The 25,045-nt window shown below is 41.4% G+C and overlaps 2 protein-coding genes across 2 annotated transcripts in view; both read left to right on the top strand.

Moving 5' to 3' along the window:
• The window catches only part of GUCY2C (guanylate cyclase 2C (heat stable enterotoxin receptor)), a 46,983-nt gene extending 26,666 nt beyond the window's left edge, over positions 1-20,317 (top strand). The window contains 12 exon segments of the mRNA XM_010565849.1: positions 359-445; positions 5,189-5,321; positions 7,117-7,254; positions 10,889-10,977; positions 11,711-11,802; positions 13,378-13,536; positions 14,926-15,118; positions 15,511-15,685; positions 16,619-16,717; positions 17,476-17,570; positions 18,214-18,290; positions 20,143-20,317. Of these exon segments, the coding sequence (XP_010564151.1) occupies positions 359-445; positions 5,189-5,321; positions 7,117-7,254; positions 10,889-10,977; positions 11,711-11,802; positions 13,378-13,536; positions 14,926-15,118; positions 15,511-15,685; positions 16,619-16,717; positions 17,476-17,570; positions 18,214-18,290; positions 20,143-20,317 (1,512 nt within the window).
• A 4,674-nt stretch (positions 20,318-24,991) lies between these two features.
• The window catches only part of PLBD1 (phospholipase B domain containing 1), a 41,867-nt gene continuing 41,813 nt past the window's right edge, over positions 24,992-25,045 (top strand). Inside the window, exon 1 of the mRNA XM_010565860.1 lies at positions 24,992-25,041. Coding sequence (XP_010564162.1) covers positions 24,992-25,041 — 50 coding nt within the window. The remainder of the gene's footprint in view (positions 25,042-25,045) is intronic.

Genomic DNA, 25,045 nt, shown 5'->3' with positions numbered 1-25,045 from the left:
GTGAGCACAAACCATAGGAATTCCTTTCCCTTCCTCTTGCACACCTTGCCCATTTCTGTCTCAGCTATTTTGCTTTATTAAAGACCCAGCTTTAAAAGAAAATTCACTATTTACCTTTAATTACACAGAAAACTCTTTTCTGGAGTCCTCAATTTTCTAGCTCTGTGTAAACCTAAAATATATTTCATATTCCCTGTTTTCTGAGTCAACTCCTGCTCTAGTGCACGTACTCCCCATAAAAAATGAAGGGCTACCTCTTTCAGTCTCTGGTTGAAAGGCTATGTGATTTAAATATGAGTATCTCATCCTCTCCTTTTTCCCAATGCAGTTTAAAACTACTCTTTTCTTCTCTTCACAGGATGTTTTAAATGATAAAATCTCCTACCCTGATGGCACATTCATGGACTGGGAATTTAAAATCTCCATCATGTACGATATTGCCAAGGTAAGCGGGCTGCTGACAGTGCACTGTTAATCAACCTTTCTGTCTTGCCAAACAGATCCTCTGGAGAAGTGAAGCTCTCAGGGTTTTCTCCTTTCCTTGCTAGAGGATGTATGCCTTTCCACTCTTTCCTCCTCTGGGGATAGGTATACGGGGCAGGAGGAACCAGTGGCTCTCAAACTGAAGGGGGAAATGGGAGCCAGAGCTGGCTTTGGGTTCTTTATAAATAAACAAATAAAATATGCCCCAAAGAAATGTGACCCTCTTGTGGTTTAACCCCAGCCAGCAACTAAGTACCATGCAGCCACTCACTCACTTCCCCCCCCTCAGTGGGATGGGGGAGAGAATCGGGAAAAAAAAGGTAAAACTCATAGGTTGAGATAAGGACAGTTTAACAGAACAGAAAGGAAGAAACTAATAATGATAATAGTAACAATAATAAAATGACACTAATAATAATAAAAGGATTGGAACATACAAAACAGGTGATGCACAATGCAATTGCTCACCATTTGCTGACCGATGCCCAGTTAGTTCCAAAGCAGCGATCCCCCCAGGCCAACTCCCCCCAGTTTATATACTGGGCATGATGTCACATGGTATGGAATACCCCTTTGGCCACTCTCTGTCAGCTGTCCTGGCTGTGTCCCCTCCCAACTTCTTGTGCCCCTGCAGCCTTCTTGTTGGCTGGGCATGAGAAGCTGAAAAATCCTTGATTTAGTCTAAACACTACTTAGCAAAAACGGAAAACATCAGTGTGTTATCAACATTCTTCTCATACTGAATCCAAAACATAGCACTATACCAGCTACTAGAAAGAAAATTAACTCTATCCCAGCCGACACCATTTCAGACCCAAAGGTGAGAGTGTTACAATCTGTTGACCAGTGGCTGTGATTAGTAAGTAGGGCCTGTGCAGTCACAAGACCTGCAAAACACACTGCTCTTTGGCCTCAGGTAAGGCATATAAAGGAAAAATGTGGTTTTTCAAAATGATGAAATTATTCCAGTTTGGATCCAGAGACAGGATAAACTTTTTCTAAATAAACTGTTTATTTTGCATCCTGATCTTCTCACTCACTAGAGTGAGAAACCAGAAACTAGAGCTATCCATTTCAGGCAGTTCGAGAGGGAAGACATTAATCCTGTACAGACACCAAGACTCGCTTTCAGTAGCTTTCAACAGATCTTTACGTTTTAGGTCCTTGTGGTAGGAGGACTCAGTATGAAAGGTAAAGGAAATTCTATTCTACATTAGAGACTTGTATCTGCTTAGCTGGTAGTTAAGGAACCTTTATAATTCACAGGTATAATAATTCATTATACCTCTGCAGGTAACATAGAGAATTACCTCTGCCTTTTTTCTAGTGATCAGCTGCTCTCCTCTTCCTATTGTTGGTTTGTACTTGGACAGTCCTCCCATTTCCCTACATGCATCAGTTCAGATTTGGTCTCCACGATGAACGACTCCACTGTGTCTGTTCTAAAGAGATACTGAAAATCTTGCTCTTTATTAAAGCCCCCTTAATCCACATTGTCACAGTTTGTTGGCCTTGTTAATGACTTTCAAGTTCAGTTAATGTTCAGCATTAAGTTTCATTTTAAATAGCAGCAACAGAGTTTCCCTTCCTCCTTATAGCATATCAAAAAACAAGGTATTTTTTAAGCCTTTGCAGTTCACCTTCAGATGTTTCCTAAGAAAATAGGGATTAGTACTATCTCTGTTTACGAGAAGGAGAGAGAAATCCCAGTCCTTCTGAAGGAAGTGACAAAATGCCCAGTGACTGCACTGGGACTTCACAACCTGTCGTTCACTGCACCATTGGTAATGGGGATGGGACATGGAGTCTGAGGATGGGCGGCGCACCACATCTGTTCTGTGGAATGACTCCTGCACATTATTAGCCATGTTAGTAGAGATGGTTCACAAAATCTTCCTGAAAACTTGTATGTACCTACGAATATCAGGAAACTTACTGTCATTTGGATGATCTGCCAGCCTCTCCTATTCCTTGGCCTGATGCTGTGGTGAAGCCTCTGGGACCTAGACGTTTCCATTAATTTCTTTTCTGGCTTTTCCCAAACCACAGCTTCCCAACCTCCAGGCACCCTGTCTATTTTTACTTGATGGGCTTCTTGCTTTACATGAGTCATTTCATAGCCCTTCAGCTCCAGTTCCTCTCATTCCAGCATCTGCCCTTTTCAAGACCAGCCCCAGCTCGCCAGGCTGTTAAAATCCGTGTGACTGGCTCCTGCAGTTCCTTTGCCTTCCTTTTGATATGCTTCTGCCTCTCCACGCCACCACTTTCCTACAACCTGCTTTTACCGTTGCCCAGACAGTCCTCATGCTTTGCCTGCTCTTCATCTCGCACAGAAGCCGCTGCATCAGTGTTTCTGAACAGAGATTGAATACTTTCTATTCCCTGGTACAGCTAGACTATTCCTAGAGCAGCCCTTAGTCCACTAGAGGAGGTGGTGTAGGCAAAGGAGAAGCCCTAAAATGGCTCCATTTACTTTTTTTTTTTTTCCCCTTTTTTTTGCTATCTTTGCTGTCTCTAAGTCTGATGGCACCACCTGTAGCTACATGGATTTGGCTACATGTGACCAAAGAGCTCTGATTAAAGGTCTGCTAAGAAGGAATTGCAGTAATCAAGCCTTGCAGTTATTAGTGCACACACTGTTGTTGCAACACTATTTATTAAATAAGGGGCTGCTGCAGGATATTGTGCAAGGGATTGTAATATTCCTGCATTGTGTCAGGAAAAGGGTTCTCAGTCAGAACTAAAGCTTCAGAGCAGAGGTTACAAGAGTGCCTCAAGGATTTAGGAGTACTGCACTGGAAGTTGTTATAAATTTTGAGAACCACATTGTGGGTTCTTAATAGGCTCTGTGTTTGCAGGTAGGTGCATAGGATAGTTGGAAGGAAAGAGGAAAACTTTATCAGGCACATGTATAAGACTTCTGCCTTCAGAAACTGTTAAGAAGAAAGCCCTGGTATAAGGAAATCAAAATTACCTTTGCCTGCCATTTGATGCTGAAACTGATTGGGAATTCTGCTGTAGCAATGGGTATATTTCCTGGCTGATGAAAGCAGGAGCTGGAAGAAGGCACAGCTGGAGGAAATAGGACCTAAAGCAGGCAAAACATCCTGGATAGTGTCATCAGGGCTGCATGATAAAAGCTGCTTAATCAAGAAATGTGTTCCTTGGATATAGTGTGCACACAGCCTCTGTAAATTTTGGCATGATCTAGATAGGTCCAGGCTAACCAGTCCAACAACATTCTCCAGGGACTGCATCTCTTGAAGGCTGCTTGTATCTTAGACATACATCTACTGTGCCCAAAACTCAGCTCATGTCTCAATGATCTCTTGCAGCATTTGCTGATCCATTCCCAATTACAGGTATCCAGTATTTGGAGAGAAAACCCAGCATGTCATACTGTGTATTCATGACCACATGAGCTAGGTAACCCTGATTAAAGTCTATCTAGCTACCAGTTATCATACAAGAGGATGAGCTATACGTGTAGGAGTTTAAGTGGAAGACCATTCAGAATATAGATTGTGCTTCATATACTGAACTACAGGAAAGAGGACTATAGGAAGAAAAACAACAAGCAGTAGGCTATAAGCAGGTGTGAGCTTAATTAGTTCAGAAGAGAGAGAGGAAACAGAATAAATAGTAGCAAGAGAGTGCAAATTAGCATACCTACTCCCTTCTTCGGTTTACACCCACTTACTGATGTCCTTTTCCTGCTATGCCTCAGTGCTGGCCCCTTCTCATGTATTGCACTGTATTTGAGTGTCTTAGACTAAATGAGATAAATTCAGAGGTTATCAGTAAAAACAGGCAAACTACACACCCTTGTATGCCTGTGTGTGTTGTGAGCCGAGTCTGAATCTCAGGAAAAATATAGCTGAAACTGCATCTGCCAGTCCTCATGGTGCCCACTTCCGAGTTTAGCTCATGGATAGCTGATATGTATTGACTAGTACAGAGAAAACCATAATCAGTCCAGTCAGAAGAGACCTTTATGGTTGTCTAATCTGATCCCCTGCCTTAGATGCCACTGCTCATTGCAGGTGGCGTTGAACTAGATGACCTTTAAAGGTCCCTTCCAACCCAGACAATTCTATGATTCTATATAAGCCTTAGTGCATTAGACCCCTCTTTAGCCATCTGCTTTGCTGAAGAGGTTCTGCTGCAATGTTTCTGCATGAAGTCTCTTGTGTATGGTAATCTTCAAAGACAATACAGATAAAAAGAACAATTCCTCACACCTATGGTGTCCATTGGATGAACATGTAGTTGGAAGAACTTTTTTTGCATGACATTCCAAGAAATCTGTACAAATTTACCAAGAAAGCATTTATTGCAAGTGAAATCAAAACTTCTGCGGGCGGCAATAAATTTTTCTAATTTCTTGTGTTCTAATCTTATCAAAACCCAAGCTGCTATGTCAGACTTCTGTTAACTAAGAGGAAGGATAGTCTTCCACAACATGATCCATCTCCTTGTTTCTTAACATTGACTGTTCCTGTAATCTTGGAAGTCTCCTCTGTAAAATAATATTTGTTTCCCTCCATGACAGGGAACTGTGATTTATGCATATCCATTGCTGATGAAGGCCATTTAATTACTTGGACAGATATTACACTAATACTTTACATTCTTGTTGAATCTGGTAACAGCTGAGTGTCTCACATGTCGTCCTGCTTTCCTCCTCTTTTATTATCAACCACAGGGGATGTCTTACCTGCACTCAAGCAAAACTGAAGTCCATGGTCGACTCAAATCCACAAACTGTGTGGTAGACAACCGCATGGTAGTGAAGATCACTGATTTTGGCTGTAATTCAATTCTGCCTCCAAGGAAAGGTAAAAACAGTACCCAGTTGGACTCTCCTTCATGGTTTACAATCCAATGGAATTTTCTTATATTCATAGTCCAGCTGGACCTAATTACATCTTGTACACAGTATAAAACATACAATATGATTTTGTTTCATGTAGCAGTCAAATGATATCTGAAAACACTGTCTTCACTTAAATAACACAATGAAAGACAATTATTAGAGGTAGAGAAAGAAATCAGGCAGTGTAGGTGAGAAGGAAAGGAAAGATGTATTTTCAACTTACAGTTTAGAAAACAGATTTCACATGTGGCTGATATGCAAGAAACATTTTCAGCATCCAAGGCCTTCATGCAAATAGCTCTCTTCAGCAGTAAAGCTGAACTTGTGTGAAGAAAAAAAGGAGTTAAGTACCACATGATCTTGTCACTGATCAGATGCATGTGTTACCACAGTGCTCTGTGATTTAATTTAAACATTAACACTTGTGACTCTGATCATCCTTAAAAAAATCTGTATATGATATGCAATGATAACCTTAATGTTTTTCATTCCTTAGGTAGGAATCTAGCAAATTGTGCTCAATCAGATTGGAATAATTTTAACAGCTTTTCTCTACATTTTCTGTTCATCTCATATTCATAGGACATTTCTGTGAAATAGAGCACTCCTTTCTACTCATCTTTTCCTTCTTACTTGATCTTGAATGAAAAGATGAGCCCATCTGAAATTATGTCATCTGAAACTGTATAGTAGAGTTTGGGGTATAGTAAGCACAGCACTGTGCCATAACTGCAGTATATGATCTGGGAAGAAAATGTGTTTGCAACTGGGTTGAGAGAAAATTTTTACATTCAGACACAAACACGTTCAAGACTAGCAATGAGAACATAAAAAAAGAGTAAGAAAAGTGCACTGAATGTAAATGCTCTATTCATTCTTCATTTTACAAATCTCATATTTAAATTTATATTATTATGACATTGTAATGTATTTATCTTCTTTCATTGCTCACAAGCAGCCTCAAAATTTCTGGTTACTAGATTTCCTTCCTTGAAGAAAACTTACTGTTTCACAAGAGATCTACAGGTTCATTGTGGCTAGATGGTGCAGCCTGGTATCATAACACTGTCTTCAAGGTCACTGTGTGCAGGTCACTGTTATGACACATCACCAGCATGTCATAACAAACTGTCATACCATGGCAGCGTTCTGGTTTTGAGGTACAATGGTGCGTGTTGCACTAGAAATACAGATTAATAATTTCTGTAGAAAGAAAGTGGTTATGAGCAGGTAATATTATGTCAGGCTCAAAAGCACTTGAGAGTTATTTCAATAGATTCATGACATCAAGGCCGCTGGGAAATATTAGAGTCTTCTCATCTGGCATCTTCTATAACAAACTCCATTCATCTAGCTCAATAATTTATGGCTCAGATTTTTTTTATAGCACTGGCATTCCTTGGTCTTATACAGATGCATAGGCTATTTCTAAGAAGCCCATGAAAGCTAGCTAAGAAAAGCAAGTTCATGGCCAATAACCATAACTTTTCTGGAGGTGTGAGCACCTCAGGTCAGCAAATCCCAGACAACTGAAAACTACCACATCAGAGGTTTATCTAACCTGTATTGATGTCAGCTTTTCAAGAAAAATGCTAAAGCAGGAAATAAACAGTACCAGTGGGCTCTGGGTTTGATATGGAAATAGTAAAAGGAAATATCACTATAGACAATGGATGCTCTGAGAAGGATCACCCTTTTGCAATTACTTCTTTCCCTTCCCCCTTTACCTCATCCCTCATTGTCATATGGATCTTCAGACCTGTGGACAGCTCCTGAGCATCTCCGTCATGCTGATGTATCTCAGAAGGGTGATGTATACAGCTACGGGATCATTGCCCAAGAAATCATCCTACGCAGGGAGACCTTCTACACTGGGCACTGCCGGGACAACAAAGGTAAATCCACGAATTTCTCCTCCATTGCAGCCTTCTGGCCTTTTGGGATGGTGTAGCTGTAACCGGCCCATTCTCCAGGTTTTGTGAAAGGCACTGTCTCTGATAGCTTCTTGAACTGCTGCTTCTTTTGCTGTGTGATGAATGAAGAGCCTCTTTGAAGGATCTCACTGTGGGGGCAAGTGTCCTTATTCTTTCTGTAAATAAAGTTTGCATTGAGTTTTCTTGCCCTTTCTTCTCCCTCCTCACCTTGGCCACAGCATTACAGAAGTTAACGTCATACAATGCTGTTCAGATTTACTGTAACATTTAAAGGCCACGGAGGTTTTTCTATTATGAATGGTGCACAACATATAATAATTCACTCATTAGGCTTCATAAATCAGCAACGTCAACACAGAACAACAAAAACTCAGCAGCACGACACAAGAACAGTTGGCATTTAAAAACTGGCAATTCAGACGTTATTCAAGCCTTTCAAAATTAACTTTAGTCATTTAACTTCTGTCAGAAAAGGCATCTCCTCCTGTAGTGCATCCATTAAACCCTATTTTGTGCATTTTGTGACATTGTTTTTGAGTGGCTAACAGCCCAGTCAATCCCAAGCATTACTATATATTAGAACTGACATAAAAGCATGTGTGGGTTTGGGATTTTCCTAGTGACAGTTACCAACAACAAGTTTAGACATTGCCTTTACCTCTGAGTCATTCTGATAGATCCGCCTCACATTTGTTAAAACATCTAGCACAGCAGCTGGACAGCCTACTAGCTCTTTTCCTGAGATACATTAAAGAATAACTTCTGGGGCATGTTCATCATCCTACATTATCGCAAATCTATGTTCATATTTGGGGAAACACAGTATTTCACATCACCAACTCTTTAATATAAATGTGGACCTAAAAGAGATTAGAAATGCCTGTTCCCCTTCAAGCAAACCCTTCAGGACTCCATGCTTAAGATAAGGTAGAGAAAATAAGTCTTCCTGTTCCTTTTTCTTGGGAAGAGGCAGGCATAATCCTAATTAATGCAAGGATTTTACAAATATTACCAAAATAGATGGAGAAAGGAAAGAGCAATGCTCTTCCTTGCTCATTTTGACTTGCAAAGCAAATCCATAGCAAACTATGGATTTAACTGTTGGTTGAGTAGTTACAGTTTTTCTGTGTTATGTTACTGGTTATTTAATTGGCCTCAGACACAGTGTTTCTGGGCACTTCTGAGATGTGGTGGCATCCTCACTGCTCTGTGTTTGACCCTGGCTGTCATAGTCACAACCTGGTTCCTTTTTTTAACTTTGACCTGTTTCTTAACACTGCATTTTGTCATTTTAAAAGGACCGTCCCTTTCAAATAGCATTAGGTTAATCCATCCAGCTGAAATTTTTAGCACCGCCAGGTGCTGTTGCTGGAGATATTCACACAGATCAGTATGTTTAGTAAGACAGCAATAAACTCACAGGGCCTGAAGCCTGTTTGGTACGTCTGGGTTCAGTGTAACTTAAAAAAATACCTGCTTTGTAAACTTCAGTTGAAATTTTAAGTTTTCCATTCAGTGAAGAGATTGTTTTCTCCCCAAAGCTTTTTCCTTAAAAGCATTACTGGATGTCTAAGATATATATGTTGCTGATCTAATGGCTTTTGGTGTTCTTGGTTTTTGATTATGCAGTTTGAGTAAATGTGTTCAGCCTAGTTTCAGCAGTTCATCAATTTTCATGTAACAGAAAGGAATGAGTGTTGTTATGTATTGCTGAAGTGGCTCCTCATTTAAATGTCTGGATTCATTCATTAGCCAAGAAGAGGAAGCAAGAGGGCGGACCATACTTATTCAAACAACTTTGAATTTTGTTTGTGGCATCATCTAACTTTGGAAGAGAGTAGCTCAAACTTGGGGTGTCCATTAATTTACAAATAGCTAAGATAAAAAGAGGGAAAAGAATACCAAATTAGAGTCAATGGTAATGGGCAAAGAAATATCCCTGTTGTGTGTTAGACTCATTTGGTTTTTAAGTCTCCTGCAGAAAGTCTTTCAATGGCTAGGCTATCAGAAGTTAATCTCTGCAAGTTAGAAGACATGATATTGATACTTCAGGACAACTGATATAACCACTTCTCCAGGACTTCATTGGCAGCAGCAAGGACTATGTTCAGATTTTAAGAGAGTTGTTTAAAAACCCCTGTACCCAGCCTCCATCCACCAATTTAGGAAAACTAAACTCAACTTCCAGGTATTCAGTGAGCCAATCTTCTCAACCTGCGAATATGCATCAATCAACTTAATATACAATAATGGTGCTACTAATGAGAGAAAAGAAGTCCCACAAAGATGATGGGCTTTCAGAACTGGATTTCTAATGTAGAGAAGTAACTAGGTCAGAGTCCTCTTCACTGACTTCTCTGTGAGACAGCTGTTAGGCCAGCTGGTTGCTCCACTCTTCTGCAGAAACACCTTATTCACTGCTCAAGACTGTGAAATCTTGTCACGTACTAACACTCAATTCAAGCTGCCTCCTTGTTCCACTACTTTCTGCCACTGGCTAATTGCAGTGTTGCTAATAGTTGCTGTTACTTCTGCTCTAAGGTGTGTGCGCAGCGTGGAAATCCAACACATTCCTCTTGCATACATGATACTTACACAGATTCTTCTGTCCCTCAGCCCCCAGAAGACTTCTTAGCAGTGTCTCCACTCCATAACATTTGGGAGACTCAAGTCTCTTGCTCCTTCTCTAGTCTGTCATTTCTGTACCACAAAGCTGGAAGCTACTCTATCTTCTTAGGGTGATCATGAACAGTGGGCATGCTTAGGCAGCCCTAGCTGCTCAAGACTTGCACCTACCATCACGATTACAAACCTTCCTCAGCTCATTATATGCTTCCTCCAGTAAAACTGTCTCCCAAATATAATCAGACATTATTAATAAATGTGTTTCATGCTTGTTCATGGATCCCTTTCTTCCCCCAGAGGTAACAAATTGCTTTTCTTTTTTAACTCCCTCCCTCTGGAACTCTTGACGTCTGGAGGAGAAGGACAAAGAGAGAGATTTTTGCTTTAGCTCTCACTTACTTTGCTTAAATCAAGTTGTGCAAATGTAGCCTGCATTCTGATGTGTTCAGAATCCAAAAAACATTCATAGAACAGATTTCATGAATAAGAATATAAATGAGCTAACAAATGCAATATTTTTAAACCATATACATTAATAGCCTAGTTTTAAGGAAGCTGAGCATCTGCATGATGATTTGAACCGCTCTGATGAGAGTTGTATGTCTCCACACTTTTGATCAAGTTGCAATGGGCTTTCCACATTGTATTTCACTATACTTCATGCTGAGAGGCACACTAATAATGCCTAACGTTCATTTGGGAAGATGCCATAACCATGTCTACCGTGACCAATAAATACTCATGTACATTCCCATTCATTTTGCTTTCAGGGGCCTCCAAGCCAGCCAGTTTTGATCTTGTGCCATATATTTAGAAAAGCTCCAAAGCTGAAATTCACATCAAAATGAGGGAACTGTCTTCAAGGCTTCTATTTGTACAGTAACTCGTAACATCTTAGGACACTATCCGCAAGGAATGTCCTTCTTATGGTTTTTTTTGTTTAAAACTTTGCATCTTTTTCCTGTGCTAGAGAAACTTTACAGAGTAGAGAGCGGCAAGGGAGTGAAGCCTTTCCGACCAGACCTGTCCTTGGAAACAGTGGGAGAAAGACAGATGGAAGTAAGCTAATAATTAACTAAGCCATTTTCTCTGTGAAGGGTGGAAGTCCTGGCCAAACTAGAGCCCATGATCATGGGAGGATGAAAGCTATGCACATTTTATGCCAAATGCCCTAACCTCATGGGAAAAAAACCAGTATTCTACAGTTGTTAGCAGTGAAATGAAATAAAACGCATGAAAATTATTTCACTGGAAAGAAATGAACGTTTATATGGTACAACTCTTCTGACCTATTTTAGTTCTCTTTAAGATGGAATGAATCATACCTTACATATAGCTCTCTCCACTGATTACCTAGCCCCTAAGGCTTCTTGCTTAGGTGAAAATGTATTGCAGACATCCACATATTCAGCAATGAATCCCATTCTTTTTGGCTGAATCACCAGTTTCAGAAAAACCCCAAACTCATGACACTGGAAAAATAATTACCACAGCATTTACCTCCACGTCAATAACTGTATCTGGCACTAACTGCAAGGCTGGATCCATTTACTTGCCTTTCATTTATGTATTGCAAGTTCAAGTTAAGATCATGTCACTAGTCACCACAGAGTTAAGTTTAAGATACCTGCAATGAGTGTCCTAACCATAGGTTCAAAAGAGTTAGTCACACATTTTAATATGTTGCCGGTCAAGAGTAACCAGAAATTCCCTAAGAAACTAGTGCTGTTTAGCACCATTATTCTTCTATATCCATTACTCAGGTGGACTTTCCTTAAATTTTTGTTTGAAGGTGTATACACTAGTGAAGAGCTGCTGGGAGGAAGATCCAGAGAAAAGGCCTGACTTTAAGAAAATTGAGAGTACTCTGGCTAAAATATTCAGGTGAGCAGCAGAGGCTCTGTTTTTTAAGATGCTCCGAACTCCTCCTAAGTGTTAGAAAGCTCATTTTAGTGTGTAAGCTGATTATGATTTAGTCAGTGGAAAAACTGGGTGTCTTCACTTAGAACCTCTCTTATTCTTTGGCAGAAAAGGAGGCAAGCCCGTGTGTATGTGTATGTACATGTGTGTACATGAGCATCTATGCATGTATTAGCTGAGTGAGGGTAAGATGATCACCATACCTCAAATTGGTACATTGTGAAAGTAGCAAGCTGGATAATTAGAGATTTAAACCATTCAAGTAATTCACCCCCTGTCTCTAGTCAAGAGTTGGATAGTGACTCATGTCATCTAAGTTTCAGGAAATGAATGCACATAAATGTTTGGAGGATGATTAGAAAGTTTGGATGAACTGGGTTGTGGCCATAAATGAGTTTGGATGGTCCCAAATTAAGCTGACTAGAAGTGTGGGGTTGTAACTCACCAGAAGTATTAATTACAGGGTTTTGTTGGTATAAAATTGTGGGATAAAAAGGGCCATAGCTGGATGAACCCTGTGGGGTTATACAGGAGCTTCACCTGGCAAATGCTGCATTGTTCCTACAGAGTTTGGTCTGAATTAATTATTTAGATGTCCAAACAGTGAGCTTTTTATAATTTCTCTTGGGAAATTGCTCCCCAGTTTTTAAAGCTCTCCTCATCAACAAGCCCCAACAGTACTCACATCATTTTACATGTTATATGGGCAGAAGGAAAACTGCATTATGCATAAGTGAATGTATCAATTGAATAATCTTACTGCAGCTGAATAGAAAGACGTCCTGGTTCAGCTCCTAAGCCTCCATCCTACAAAAGCAAAGAGGTTGCCTCTTGCCACATGCAACATGGTGTTCTCATTACGGGGGGTCTAAGATGGAGCATCCCTGACATAAAGATTTGTTTAAAGTATGAGTGGTTGTACAATACTAATCTGACTCTTCCAGTCAGCCCAGCCCCATTTACTTTCAGGGTGCTTTGGCAAGTGCAGGCTGCCCAGACAAACAAGGGTTATGAGTGGTTCATGTTACCATAATTCTGCTTCCAGGAGGTAGTAGGCTGGAGTCTGCAGGATCTTGTGAGCAAAACTAGCCTATGGGCTGCTAATTGTTCCATTGAATTGTTCTGTCTTCTACACAGGCAGCCCCAAATTATCTTAATCCTTCCAGCTGAAGTGCCCATCTAAACATTATATGCAATTTTCTACCTACTGTCTTTAGCTTCCTCTCAGGATTTGAGCTTGTCAATTACTTTTTACAAATGAATGTTGACAATATTAGCAGGGCTAGGTGATTTAAGGGTGCTTTAAGATTTACCAGCTCTAAGTGACAAGCATGGATCACAGACTTTCAATTCATATACCTAAGCCCTCCAAGCAAGAAAAAGAATGATGCGCCTGAGGCGCTTTGAATTCTAACTACATGGAAGTCAAACACTGGAGAAGTTTTCCGTTGCTCCTTTTTTGCCTCTTTTTTGCCTCTCTCAATGATGTGCTTCCATCAACCTTTCTTGCTGGCTCCTGTGTATTTCTGTTACTTCCAGTAACTACCATGGCCAGACCAATGAAAGCTACATGGATACCCTGATCCGTCGTCTACAGCTGTATTCCCGGAACCTGGAGCACCTGGTGGAGGAAAGGACAGAGCTATACAAAGCAGAGCGAGACAGAGCAGACAGGCTTAATTTCATGTTACTTCCAAGGTAACTGGCCAGGAGGATTTTCACTGACATTTTATTTACATATATCATGTGATTCTTGGTGAGTGGGGTTGGGATTAATATTAATCTTCCATTTCCTTCCCCTCTGATCTGATCCTGCTGGGGAGGAAAGAAGAAGCTGTCCTTGAGGTCTCCACCCTATGGTGGAGTTTCATGCCAAGATGGTACTGGGACCCGTTATCTTCCTCCACCTCTCTTCAAGCACAGGATCCCATTTTCCATCACAAAACTCTTTTTCACTGCCTTCTGGGGAACACATAGATCTACAGTGATCCCACATCACAGAGCTCTGTTCTGCTCCAGCATCTCGCTAGGTAGAAGGAGTGTCTCCAGCTGGAGAGCAGGAGTGCAGTCCAACTTCAGGCTGGTAGCAATGCAACAGAGGAGCTGAAGTGGGCTGGGCCACACTGGGTCAGACTGGGCCAGATGGATGCTTCAGAGTATGGTATAGGACAAGTATTATTGATATTATAATATCGGTAATGCCAGTAATTTTGGTATTGCAATCATTTGGAATAGTAAAACTATCCTGGTAAGTCATTACTAGTTTCAAGGGTATTTAAGTAGTCAGGGTATTGATTTTATGACTCATCTAAAAAAAAAAAGTGTCTGTTCAATCCAGTTTTTGAGGAAAATTTGAAATGATCTAGCTGTGTAGACTGTGCCACAAGGAATCCATGTTTCCTTCCACTCTTTGTTGTTCCTACCACTCTATTATTGTCTCCTTGTAGATAGAACACAACATTGTGCAATACCTATAATTTTCTGGGTCTCTGTCAGTTACTCTCTTCTAGTATCTCCTCTAGGAACAGATATTTTCCTGGACTTAGAAATGCAAGAAAATTAAGGTCCCTCTGAATAGATAGTGACTGTCATGGTATTGAATTTTTGTTCCATAAAATTATCATACTATGATATCTCATCTGAAATCAGGATGAGGTGATATAATTATCAGGATGAAATTACTTCTGTGCTGGAGAAACAGAAAAAATATGTCTGTTCTTACTTATTGTGTGGCTAGAATGTAGGTCTACATATCAGAAGTTTCAGAATTTCAGTTTTAAATTTGAGTCAATACCCCTATTTCTGATCTTAGCCAAAAAGCTCAGTTGTCTGTGCCTCAGTTTCCTTATGGCTATTAACATACTTGGATTTTGTAAGGCTGTAGCGCGTTAATTAACATTAGTAAGTGCTTTGAGGTCCCTGGCTGAAAGGCATTATGAGCATCTAAAATGCGATTACAGTGGCAGTTTTCTGCAAACTATTTGATGTTTCCTACACAGAAAGCAATGATGTGGTTGGGTTGCATGAAAAAATACCTTTAATATTAAACACCACTCATCTGTCTTCCTGCCTTCTCTATTTCCACAGGCCAGTAGTAAAATCTTTGAAGGAGACTGGCCTGGTAGAGCCAGAGCTATTTGAAGAAGTCACTATCTACTTCAGTGACATTGTTGGCTTCACCACACTCTGCAAATACAGCACCCCTATGGAGGTGGTAGATATGCTGAATGATATCTACAAGAACTTTGACCACATTCTTGACCATCATGATGTTTACAAGGTGATTATCTCCACACTTTTGCTCAGTGAACAACCAGGGGACACACAAATCAAATTGGATGATGTGGTAGACTTGGGAATCTGCCTTCTAAGCAAAGACAAAAGAGAGAAAAACAGGTCAAGATGACCTCATTTCAACATGCTTTCAGTGTGCCTGCTTGTAGCAAATTTTCTATACTAGGTGGTCACAGATTCATTAACTGGAATGCTGGGTACGGTTATGAACACTCATATACCAAAAAGGTGTCAGCAACCTTAAACTAATCAATCCTGCTGTCCAGGGAAGAAATGTTTGATCATAAAAAAGAGGATCAGATAAAAACCTTTCTGCTTTTAACCAAATATGTAATTTGCTATGTCTGCAGGTAGTGAGTTCTGCTTTTGTTTCTACAGGTGGAGACCATTGGTGATGCTTACATGGTGGTGAGCGGTTTACCAAACAGAAATGGCAACCGGCATGCAGTAGACATCTCCATGATGGCTCTGGACATCCTCAGCTTCATGGGATCTTTTGAATTGAGACATCTGCCGGGTCTGCCTGTTTGGATTCGCATTGGAATTCACTCTGGTACACAGTAGTGCTAGATGACAACAATGACAATGTTTTTGCCTTGTTTTTGAACAGAATAGACATCCATAGAAGATCTGGTAGTACATCACATGCAACTGCTCTCCTCATGAAGAATCAGGTTGAAAACAATGTACCTGGAGGAAGAGCAACAGAAGTAAATAAGCCACTGGTTTGCTCCCCTGTAGTGAAATAGCCCATACTCATTCATTCATAGCTTAAGTCAGTAGCTAGGAGGAGTGCCTGCCATTGTTCCTGGTATGATTAAGCCAGTTGTATCAAATAAGCCTTCACAGATCGCTCCTTCCTGACCAAAGTGGAGATCAGCCATGGCCAGCTATACTTGTCTAGCCAAAAAGTGCAGGCCTGTATATTTTGCTTTTGGAGGCAAAAGTTCTGTCAAGCCTATGTGGGAATTAATGTTTGAATTTATCCATAAAAATACTTTTTATCAAAGGGGAACTGCAGATAGCTCAACAATCCCAAGTACTTTGGGAAATTTTATCTTTTTATTTCCACTTGTTTCAACAACCACCTGAACACCAGCTGCCAGGGGAGGAACATATCAGTGACAGTGACTGAGGCACTGGGAAACCACTTGAGGCACCGCTATGCACCCCTCCATAATGAAGCTTATTCTCTTTTTCTCTTGCTTCCAAAACAGACAGTTAGTAACTGTACTTTGCAATATAAAAAACTGTACCATGTCCCTTTTATGCTCTTATTGGATTATGCAAGACTAACAGAGCTATGCTTGGCTTGGAGTGGAAGGGAAGACCACTAGATATTTTGGGAAGTGAGGTACAGAGTATTGCCATTGGTGAGGAATGCAGAGCTCTAGCAGACAACTGCGCTGCTCTGCAACAGTGAGACACCTTCCAAACGAATAGTCTCTTAATCCACCTTTTTTCATTCTCTGCATCCCATTGCTAGGTCCATGTGCGGCTGGTGTGGTTGGAATAAAAATGCCTCGTTACTGTTTGTTTGGAGATACGGTGAACACAGCTTCACGGATGGAATCCACTGGCTTGCGTAAGGATTTAATTTTAGCTGTCAGTGTAACAGGACAAAAGGCTATTGGTTAGTTTGTGACCGAAGTATCTGTTTTCAGCTGAGAACAATTTATTACCAGCTTGCAGAAGTTTTAAAGATGAAGGAGCCCTATTTGTTTTGATTACCAATTATTTCACTGTTCTGCTGGCCAAAAAAGAATTGTTCCTTCTCCATGCTTCAGTGCTGGTAACAGGGAGTACCTAGGCCAGATTGCTGGCTGAGTTCCTCTAGAGGATATGACACTTATGGGTCTGGAATTTAATTTTACTCTATGAACTGCAGATTTTAGTTCAACCTAGAATTGTATTACAGCTTTGTTGTGTAAATTTTAAGTATATTTTAAGTTGAAGCAGTTATGCCTTCAACTTCACCATTACAGAACTCTGGCTAAAGCCAGTTTTTCTTCCTTCTGCCCAGTGTCTTCACATGACTATTCTCTATATAGGTCACTCCCAATTATTCTTTTCCCTTTTGGCATCTAAATACTACAGATACCACGGTCACCTGTATTTCAGATCAACGGCTGTACCAGCTATTCCTCCCTAGATACAATGCAATGTAGTGGGGTCAGATTTTTTGTACAGCAGTGTAACTGGTTCTCATTTAATTTGACTCTCAGAATTCATGTTGATAATAATTGGAAGACCTTCTGCTATAGCACTAGTTTTCACATATACTTAATAGGATTATGTGGTACAGTTCCAGGCTGAGCTTTCATTGTCTCTTTTTTTTTTAAGCTTTAAGGATTCATGTAAGTGGTTCCACTATTAATATCCTGAAAAGAACAGACTGCCAGTTCCAGTATGAAGTGAGAGGAGAAACGTACTTGAAGGTAACCTTTACCATGCACATGCATGAACACAGAGAAGAGGGGTAGTATAAAAGTATTGTATAGCTGAGAGTACCCCGCAACTTGATTAATAGCTGGGGAACAAGGGTTACAGATCAATTGGTATCACAGTCTCTAGTGGTTGAAGACTCTTCTATAAAAACAATGCAGGCAATGAAGAGCTCCCCAAGTCATAAATTAAAGCAACATGAAGATGTGGAGAATAAATGAAACATACCATTTGTAACAGAAACTTGTGGAGTGAATGAGTCTGATGGAAGGGAAGCTGAATCTATTGTTAATTTGCTCATGCTCCAATATCTGTCTATCTACCAATCCATTTATTTCAGTCTGTGACACTTGGCAGATGTCCGTACTTGGGAGCTGGTGGCAGGCTGCACAAATCACTTCTCCTATGGCATGTGTCTCAGGTCATGGAACAAGGGAGCGGGCATGCAGCTGCATCTCCCCTGTTACTATTCTTCTCAATCTGATTTTTAATCCTTTGCTGTGAGCATCAGTTACTGAAAACAAGAAAAGACAAACATGGCAATGTGCAATAGAGTATTATTTAAGTAAATTAACTACAGGAAATTGCATTCTAATCCTGAAATTGTGCTTTCTCTTCTTTGTCATATGTATTTAGGGCAGAGGAACAGAGATTACCTACTGGCTGACGGGTACTGAGGACAAGAAATACAATCTCCCAACACCTCCTTCTGTGTAAGATGGTCTTTATATGTGAAAAGGGAAGATAAATTCCCAGTGCTTGTGCTTTAGCCTTCACTGTTCCTCCCTGGCACTTGTGGGTTTGTTATACCACTCAGCTTGCCTTCAGTAGTCATAGGCTTAATCGTGTATGTGCATATAAACGTGTAAATATTCATGACATGGGACTATTGTGTGTGCTGAAGGTTATTTGTATATATAAAGTGCTTAACAGGTTCATTTCCTTGGAAGGGAAGTAAGACTTACAGGACAAGTTGCTGGTGCGGTAAGTGCAAGAGATGGATGGAGAAATGAAAAACATTAATATTCCCAAAACTTTGGTCCTAATGGCACCTGTGTGTGACAGTACAGTGAGAAGATAACTGCAACTGAATATGCAGCTCTCTGTAATACCTTGTTATGCCTGTGAGCTCCTGCAGGGGAACTTGTAGGAGGAATGAAACTTGCAGGATTTCAAGCAGTATTTGGCTAGAAGAGGCAGACAAAGTTACTGTAGTATTGCACAGGCATAAAGTCTTTAAAAATTGAACAAAATCTTACTTTCTAACACATAAGAGATAAGTTATCAGGAAAAAAATATGAGGTTGATGTCCTGGAACTGAGCTATCATATTGCATTAGTATTGAATAAAACATAGTAATAGCGGAAGTGTTGTTTTTGAGAAACTATGCAAAACTGAAGTCAGTATAACTGGCTGCATTTATTTCATGTGTATTTCGCATACAAGTACTGCATAATTTCCTGCAAACTCACTAAATGTGGAAGTTCCTCACTTTCTGCTCTACACTCCTGTTTACAGTCACTCTTTACTAAGAGGGAATTTGCTGATATATGCTTTGAAACGACTGTTTCAGTACAACTTGAAGCAATTCTATTGCAAATTGTAGTTTGCTGGATACATTGGGATCCCTTATGGTGAAAGGCATAAGTAAATGTTATAGCTTACTCCTACTGCGAAAGTTTTGAATCTTACACAATGTGTCCATTGCACAAATAAAATTTTCTGCCCGTTTATTCCTATTACCTAAGAGGAAAGAGGAGGCTAAGAGAAAGATAAAGGTTTTCTCAGGACATTTGCAAAACCAAAACAGAATCAAACTTTTAATCTACTACATAATCTTATGATCTTCCCTATTTTTAATGGGAAGTCCAAGTGTTTGTCTCTGGGCTAAGCAGGAAATACTGCCAAGCCTAATTCTATGGTACATCTCTTTTGTAAACTCAGAACTCCTTTTTTTTAATTAATATGATCTGTCGAGACTATCAGAATTATCAAATTGGCAGTTATTCTGGAATTCAACTATTGAAAGTACCTTTTGAGCTTGATGTGGTCAGTGATGTTTTTGGTTTTGCTTCCTCATATAGGCTATGACTGATAAAATTGCCCCTTAAAATTGTCATATGTGGGGTACTTCAGCAAAAGCCAGATACACTGCAGAAATTTATGAAAAGCTGGCAACTCTGTTACTGAGGGCCACCTGAAGTTGAATAGTGGAAGTGCTGGTGCCAGGAATGGTGTTGAGAGCTAGAATCTATTTTGATTGCGAGTGAATCTAATTCATGCCTTCCTTTTCATGCAAATGATCATGATTTTTTTCAAAGTCGGTAACGACACAGCTACAGACCTCCTGTCCAGAGACACTGATCCATACTATCTGGAAAAATCACATGGAAATCCTGAATTATATTCCCAAATCCAGAACCTGAATTTGGTTTTGCCCACAGTTTTTATAAGTAGTGTGTGAATATCATTAAGATGAAAATGGAATAGAAATGTTTAAAAAACACTGGGGATCACTAAAAACATGTGAATCACTGAATTTTTTTTCCATCCTGTTGCTTTTAGAGAGAACCAGCAGCGGTTACAAGCTGACTTAGCAGAGATGATAACCAACATTCTTCAGAAAAGGGAAAACGAAGGATCCAAGACACAGGAGCTTTCACGGGTAGCTAGCTACCGGTCAGGTACCCTGGAATACCTGCAACTGGTCAGCACAGAAAATTCTGCCACATATCTTTAAAACTGGATGTCTAGTATGGCTCAAAAAGCTGCAGCAACTCTCTGGAGTACTTAATGTGAAGGCTGGAGGCTTAAACTCTCAGCTAGAGGAGAAAGAAAATACCTTTTCAAGCATCCTTTCTACCATCTGACCTGCTATCAGTAAATCAAACCTCTCTTCACTGTAACGTTGAAATTATCGGGTGACTTCAGTAGGACACATGCAGCCTGATTTGAGCTAAATGAAAATATCTGCACTTGAGTCTGGAAGATAGCGGTTTTTTTTTGTTTTGGTTAGTTTTTAAATGTGATAGCCTGTTCAATAATCCACTTCCAAAAACATTCACAGCAAAGCGTTAATTTGTCATGATTTTTAAATGTTGTATTTAATTTGTAATTTTTATCTGAAGAAAGATTTGCTGTAACATATTTGAAAATAACATTAAACCTGTCATATGTAAATCCTGGATATGTTGCCATTTTGCTGCTTCTGTTGTCTTCCCCTGTGTCTCATGTGTTTTGTTTAATCAAGTTGACTTTCTTCAAGAGACAACACTTCTGTTATTTACCTTGGGAGATTACTCTGGAAAGTGTATGGTTTCTAAAGCTTATCTGAATCTCTTGGGCCTGCAAAATGAAACTGGAAATCTTGTAAAACCAGACACTTTCATATCTTTTCTCCACTTCTTCTTCTGCCCCCAAACCAGAAGTGCAACAGAAATGAAGGAAACAAACTTATCTGAATTTCTTAAACCTCAGAAACTTTCAATTCAACTTTTGGATGAAGTTTCACAAAGAGGCAGAACTCAGGTTTTACTGAGATGACTCACTCATTAACTGCCACCATGGCATTTATATTAATAAACAGCTTTAAAAAGCAACCAAAGCACAAGGGATGCATGTAAAAGAAAATCAGCATTCACAGAAAGAAATAACTAGTGAGTGAAACTTTTGCAAAGGCCTGTTGTGCCTTGGTGGCTTTCAAAGCAGAGCTACTTCTTCTACCATTGTCAAATATCGGTCAGTATTCAAACCCTAAAACTTGGTGCAAAATCATTCTTTTATGGATTTGAACAGCATTTTTGTTCAAGTAAACAACTGAAAATTTTTTAAAAAGAGCAAGCCAGTTGCCTGTGTTTTTTCTTTGTCAACCTAAACTGGCTTTGTAAGAACACACACACTCACAAAGAACAACCTAGGTGTACATAGACAGATCTGAAGTGCAAAGATTCCTGGAAAAATTAAATCAGGAGGTGCTGTAGGGCTTATACTCTTGCCTAATGAATGCAAATACCTACACCCAGGAACATGATACAGACAGAAGGAGCAGATAGCATGTAACCAACAGCCACAGCCTTCAGATTGTCTTAAACTTGGACTGGCACTAATACTATACCATTACTTCTTCAGTCTGTGTCCTAATGGAAGTGTTCATTGGGATAAGGATAGAAAAAAATGTCTGGTATTCTAAAACTGGTATGTATTGAAAAGACTACCAGTACAGTAAAAAAATATAAAGTCAGCTATTTCCTACCCTGTGGTGCCAATCATAGAATCATAGAATTGTTTAGGTTGGAAAAGACCTTTAAGATCATCGAGTCCAACCGTCAACCCAACCATCACCATGTCCACCAAACCACTAAACCATGTCCTGAAGTGCCTTGTCTACGTGCTTTTTGAACACCTCCAGGGATGGTGAGTCCACTACTACCTTGGGCAGCCTGTTCCAATGCCTGACAACCCTTTCAGTAAAGAAATTTTTCCTAATATCCAATCTAAACCTCCCCTGCTGCAACTTGAGGCCATTTCCTCTCGTCCTATCTCCAGCCACCTGACAGAAGAGACCAACACCCACCTCACTACAACCCCCTTTCAGGTAGTTGTAAAGAGCTATAAGGTCTTCCCTCAGCCTCCCTTTCTCCAGACTAAACCGCCCCAGCTCCCTCAGCCGCTCCTCATAAGACTTATGCTCCAGACCCCTCACCAGCGTCGTTGCCCTTCTCCGGACTTGTTCCAGCAACTCAATGTCTTTCCTGTATTGGGGGGCCCAAAACTGAACACGGTACTTGAGGTGCATCCTCACCAGTGCCGGGTACAAGGGAACAGTCACCTCCCTGCTCTTGCCGGCCACACTGTTTCTGATACAGGCCAGGATGCTGTTGGCCACCTGGGCACACTGCTGGCTCATATTCAGCCAGCTGTCGACCAGCACCCCCAGGTCTTTCTCCGCTGGGCAGCTTTCCAGCCACTCTTCCCCAAGCCTGCAGCGCTGCGTGGGGTGGTTGTGACCCAAGTGCAGGACCCAGCACTTGGCCTTGTTGAACCTCAACAAGCTTCGTCTCTATGTCTGCATTCTTGGGTGTGACCACTGTGCTTCTGGGCACCACTGGACTCTTCTGGTTGCTGTATCTGATACGCTCAGCAAGTATAGCTGTAATGTGCTGACAAGCACTGGACTCCTCAAGCCTGAAGAAGCCCACTACTACTATCTTAACCAGAGCTGCTCTGATCTTTGAAGTGAATTATGTCTGTTTTTAAAGAGGAGTTTTGTGGGTTTCATCCTCGACACCTCTGAGATATAAATTATGCTAGAGAAATGTCTGCTGACATTGATTGAGACAATTAAGTTAAACAGTGTTTAGTTTTCAGTAGCCCTTCTCTTTTGTGCATTCTTCAGATCATAAATTTAATATAATTCTTTGAAGATAGTTACCTTAGCAATGAGTCAATGGATGCAACTTCTGGTAGTGTGGTTGTGGTGGTGGTTGTGCCCCTGGCCATACCTGTCACCCCTATGTGACAATAAAATCAGTTTTGACTACCCTTTTTAAAAATTTGCTCCTGGTTTCTGGATTGAATCTGTCAGATTCAATGTCTTACCGTTGCATCTTGTTATCGAATGTTAGATCAAAGAGCCCTCTACCACCAGAAATCTGTCACTGAAGGTCCTTTAATTCACCTCTCCTGTTTTTTTTAAGCAGTTATATATATATAACAGAAATGTTATATTAAAAACCTAGTGTGAGATATAATTTTGTTCTCCAAGTGGAAAGGATTTTGGCTGCACCATCACCATCCATTTGAACTTAACTCACACCACAAAAAATTCTGTGAATCCCTGAGCTGGGAGCATGTGGAAGTGAATCTTTCCAAATACACAGCAAGAGCTTTGTAGCTTTGGTCACCTTCAGCCCCCCCCCCCCGCCCCTTGTCTCCATCTCATTTTTGTCATGCATACGCACTCTCCTCCTGTTTCAGCATTGTATATTTGTGCTCTCTATCCTAGTTTGCATGTGCCTCCAATTCCTGGCCATGCCCATCACTTGTACACAGAGAATCTTGTTTTAAACACTACTGGTTTTTTTTTTTTTTTTCCCTCTGGTAATCCTATACAGGGAATTCTATGGAAAATATAATTCTGTATTTTACTTCACCAACACAGTCAAACTGAGAGCAGCATGTGGCAGAGGTGAATTTCTCATTTGGAAAAACCTTTGGAAAATATTCCTCCAAAGCAAACACAGCATCCATTCATGATTAGACATTTAAGTTATTTTTCACTGGGGAGGCAAAAAAACCTGACAGCACTGTGTTTTATCCTTATCTTTTGCTGAGAAGTAGCCCAGAACAAAACAGCGATGGGTATGGAAGGACTTCTGCCACCGGCAGTCGCATTACAGTGCTCTCACCCTGGGCTTGAGGCCAAGTCTTGCTGTTTGGCCTGAGCTGGCTGGCATGTGACCTCGTTATATGAGGCTATTACAGGCACCGGTATCAAACTTGAACTATCTTAAACAATTAACAAAACACAAAGTCCTAACAATGGCTGTTTTAGGACAGTGGTAGAGTATCCAACACTGGGGGAGAAAAAAAGGCAGCATCTCAAAATGATGTGAATCACTGGGGCAGGGCCTGTTTCTATCTGTAAATGCTAAGAGAAGGACCATCCCTCAGCTCTTCTGCTGAGACACGTGCAGCAGTTGTTCTTCCGAACAGGGCCGAAAGCTGCTCTTCCTCAGATGCAAAACGCATAGTTTGACAAGACACCACCTCACTTGTGTCGCTTTACAGGGCCCTTTCCTGATAAACCTTCAGCCCTTTTTGGTTCATCACCCTTGCCAAGCCCAGTGGCCCAGCAGGCACCAGCCTGCGGCTCCCTCCTCGCCGCCTCACGCCACGCGAGGCCAGCCAGCGTGGCGGGGAGGCCCGACCTCAGCCCAGAGCGAACTCCACATCCCGGCCAGGCCTTGGTGGCTCCACACAAGCGCCTGGGCCCTGGGCTTGCCGCCCAGCTTGACTTAATGCCTTCCCCGGCGCCTTCTGCCATCGCCGTCAGCACGACGGGCTGCAAGGCGGCCGGGCACAGAGGGCAGTGGGCAAGCCGGGCCGGCGGGGCGGCCGGCTGCCCCGGGCCCAACAGCCGCCTCGGGGCCTCTGCCACGACACTTCGGGCGGGCAGCGCGGTCCAGAAAGCGGCCGCCGCTGCCGGCCTCCCCGGGGCACGTCCCGGACCCGGAGGGGAGAGGGCGGCCGGCGCGGGGGGCAGCCCTCGCACCGGCAGGGCCACCCCCAGCACGGGGCACCGGGGCGGGGGCCGGAGGAGGCGGGTGCAGCGCTGAGACCTGCCCTGAGCGAGGGAACTTCTTAAAGTCCCGCCGCCTCCCGGCGCCCAGAGGAGGCGCGGAGGAGCAGCAGCATGGCCCGGCTCGGCGGCGGCGTGTGCTGCTGCTGGGGGCTTGCCCTCCTGTGG

The sequence above is a fragment of the Haliaeetus leucocephalus genome, unplaced genomic scaffold, assembly GCF_000737465.1.
Source record: "Haliaeetus leucocephalus isolate CR32 unplaced genomic scaffold, Haliaeetus_leucocephalus-4.0 Scaffold196, whole genome shotgun sequence".
NCBI classification, from domain to species: Eukaryota; Metazoa; Chordata; class Aves; order Accipitriformes; family Accipitridae; genus Haliaeetus; species Haliaeetus leucocephalus.
The sequence above is the reverse complement of the archived record's forward strand: the minus strand, read 5'-3'. Positions and strand labels throughout refer to the sequence as shown.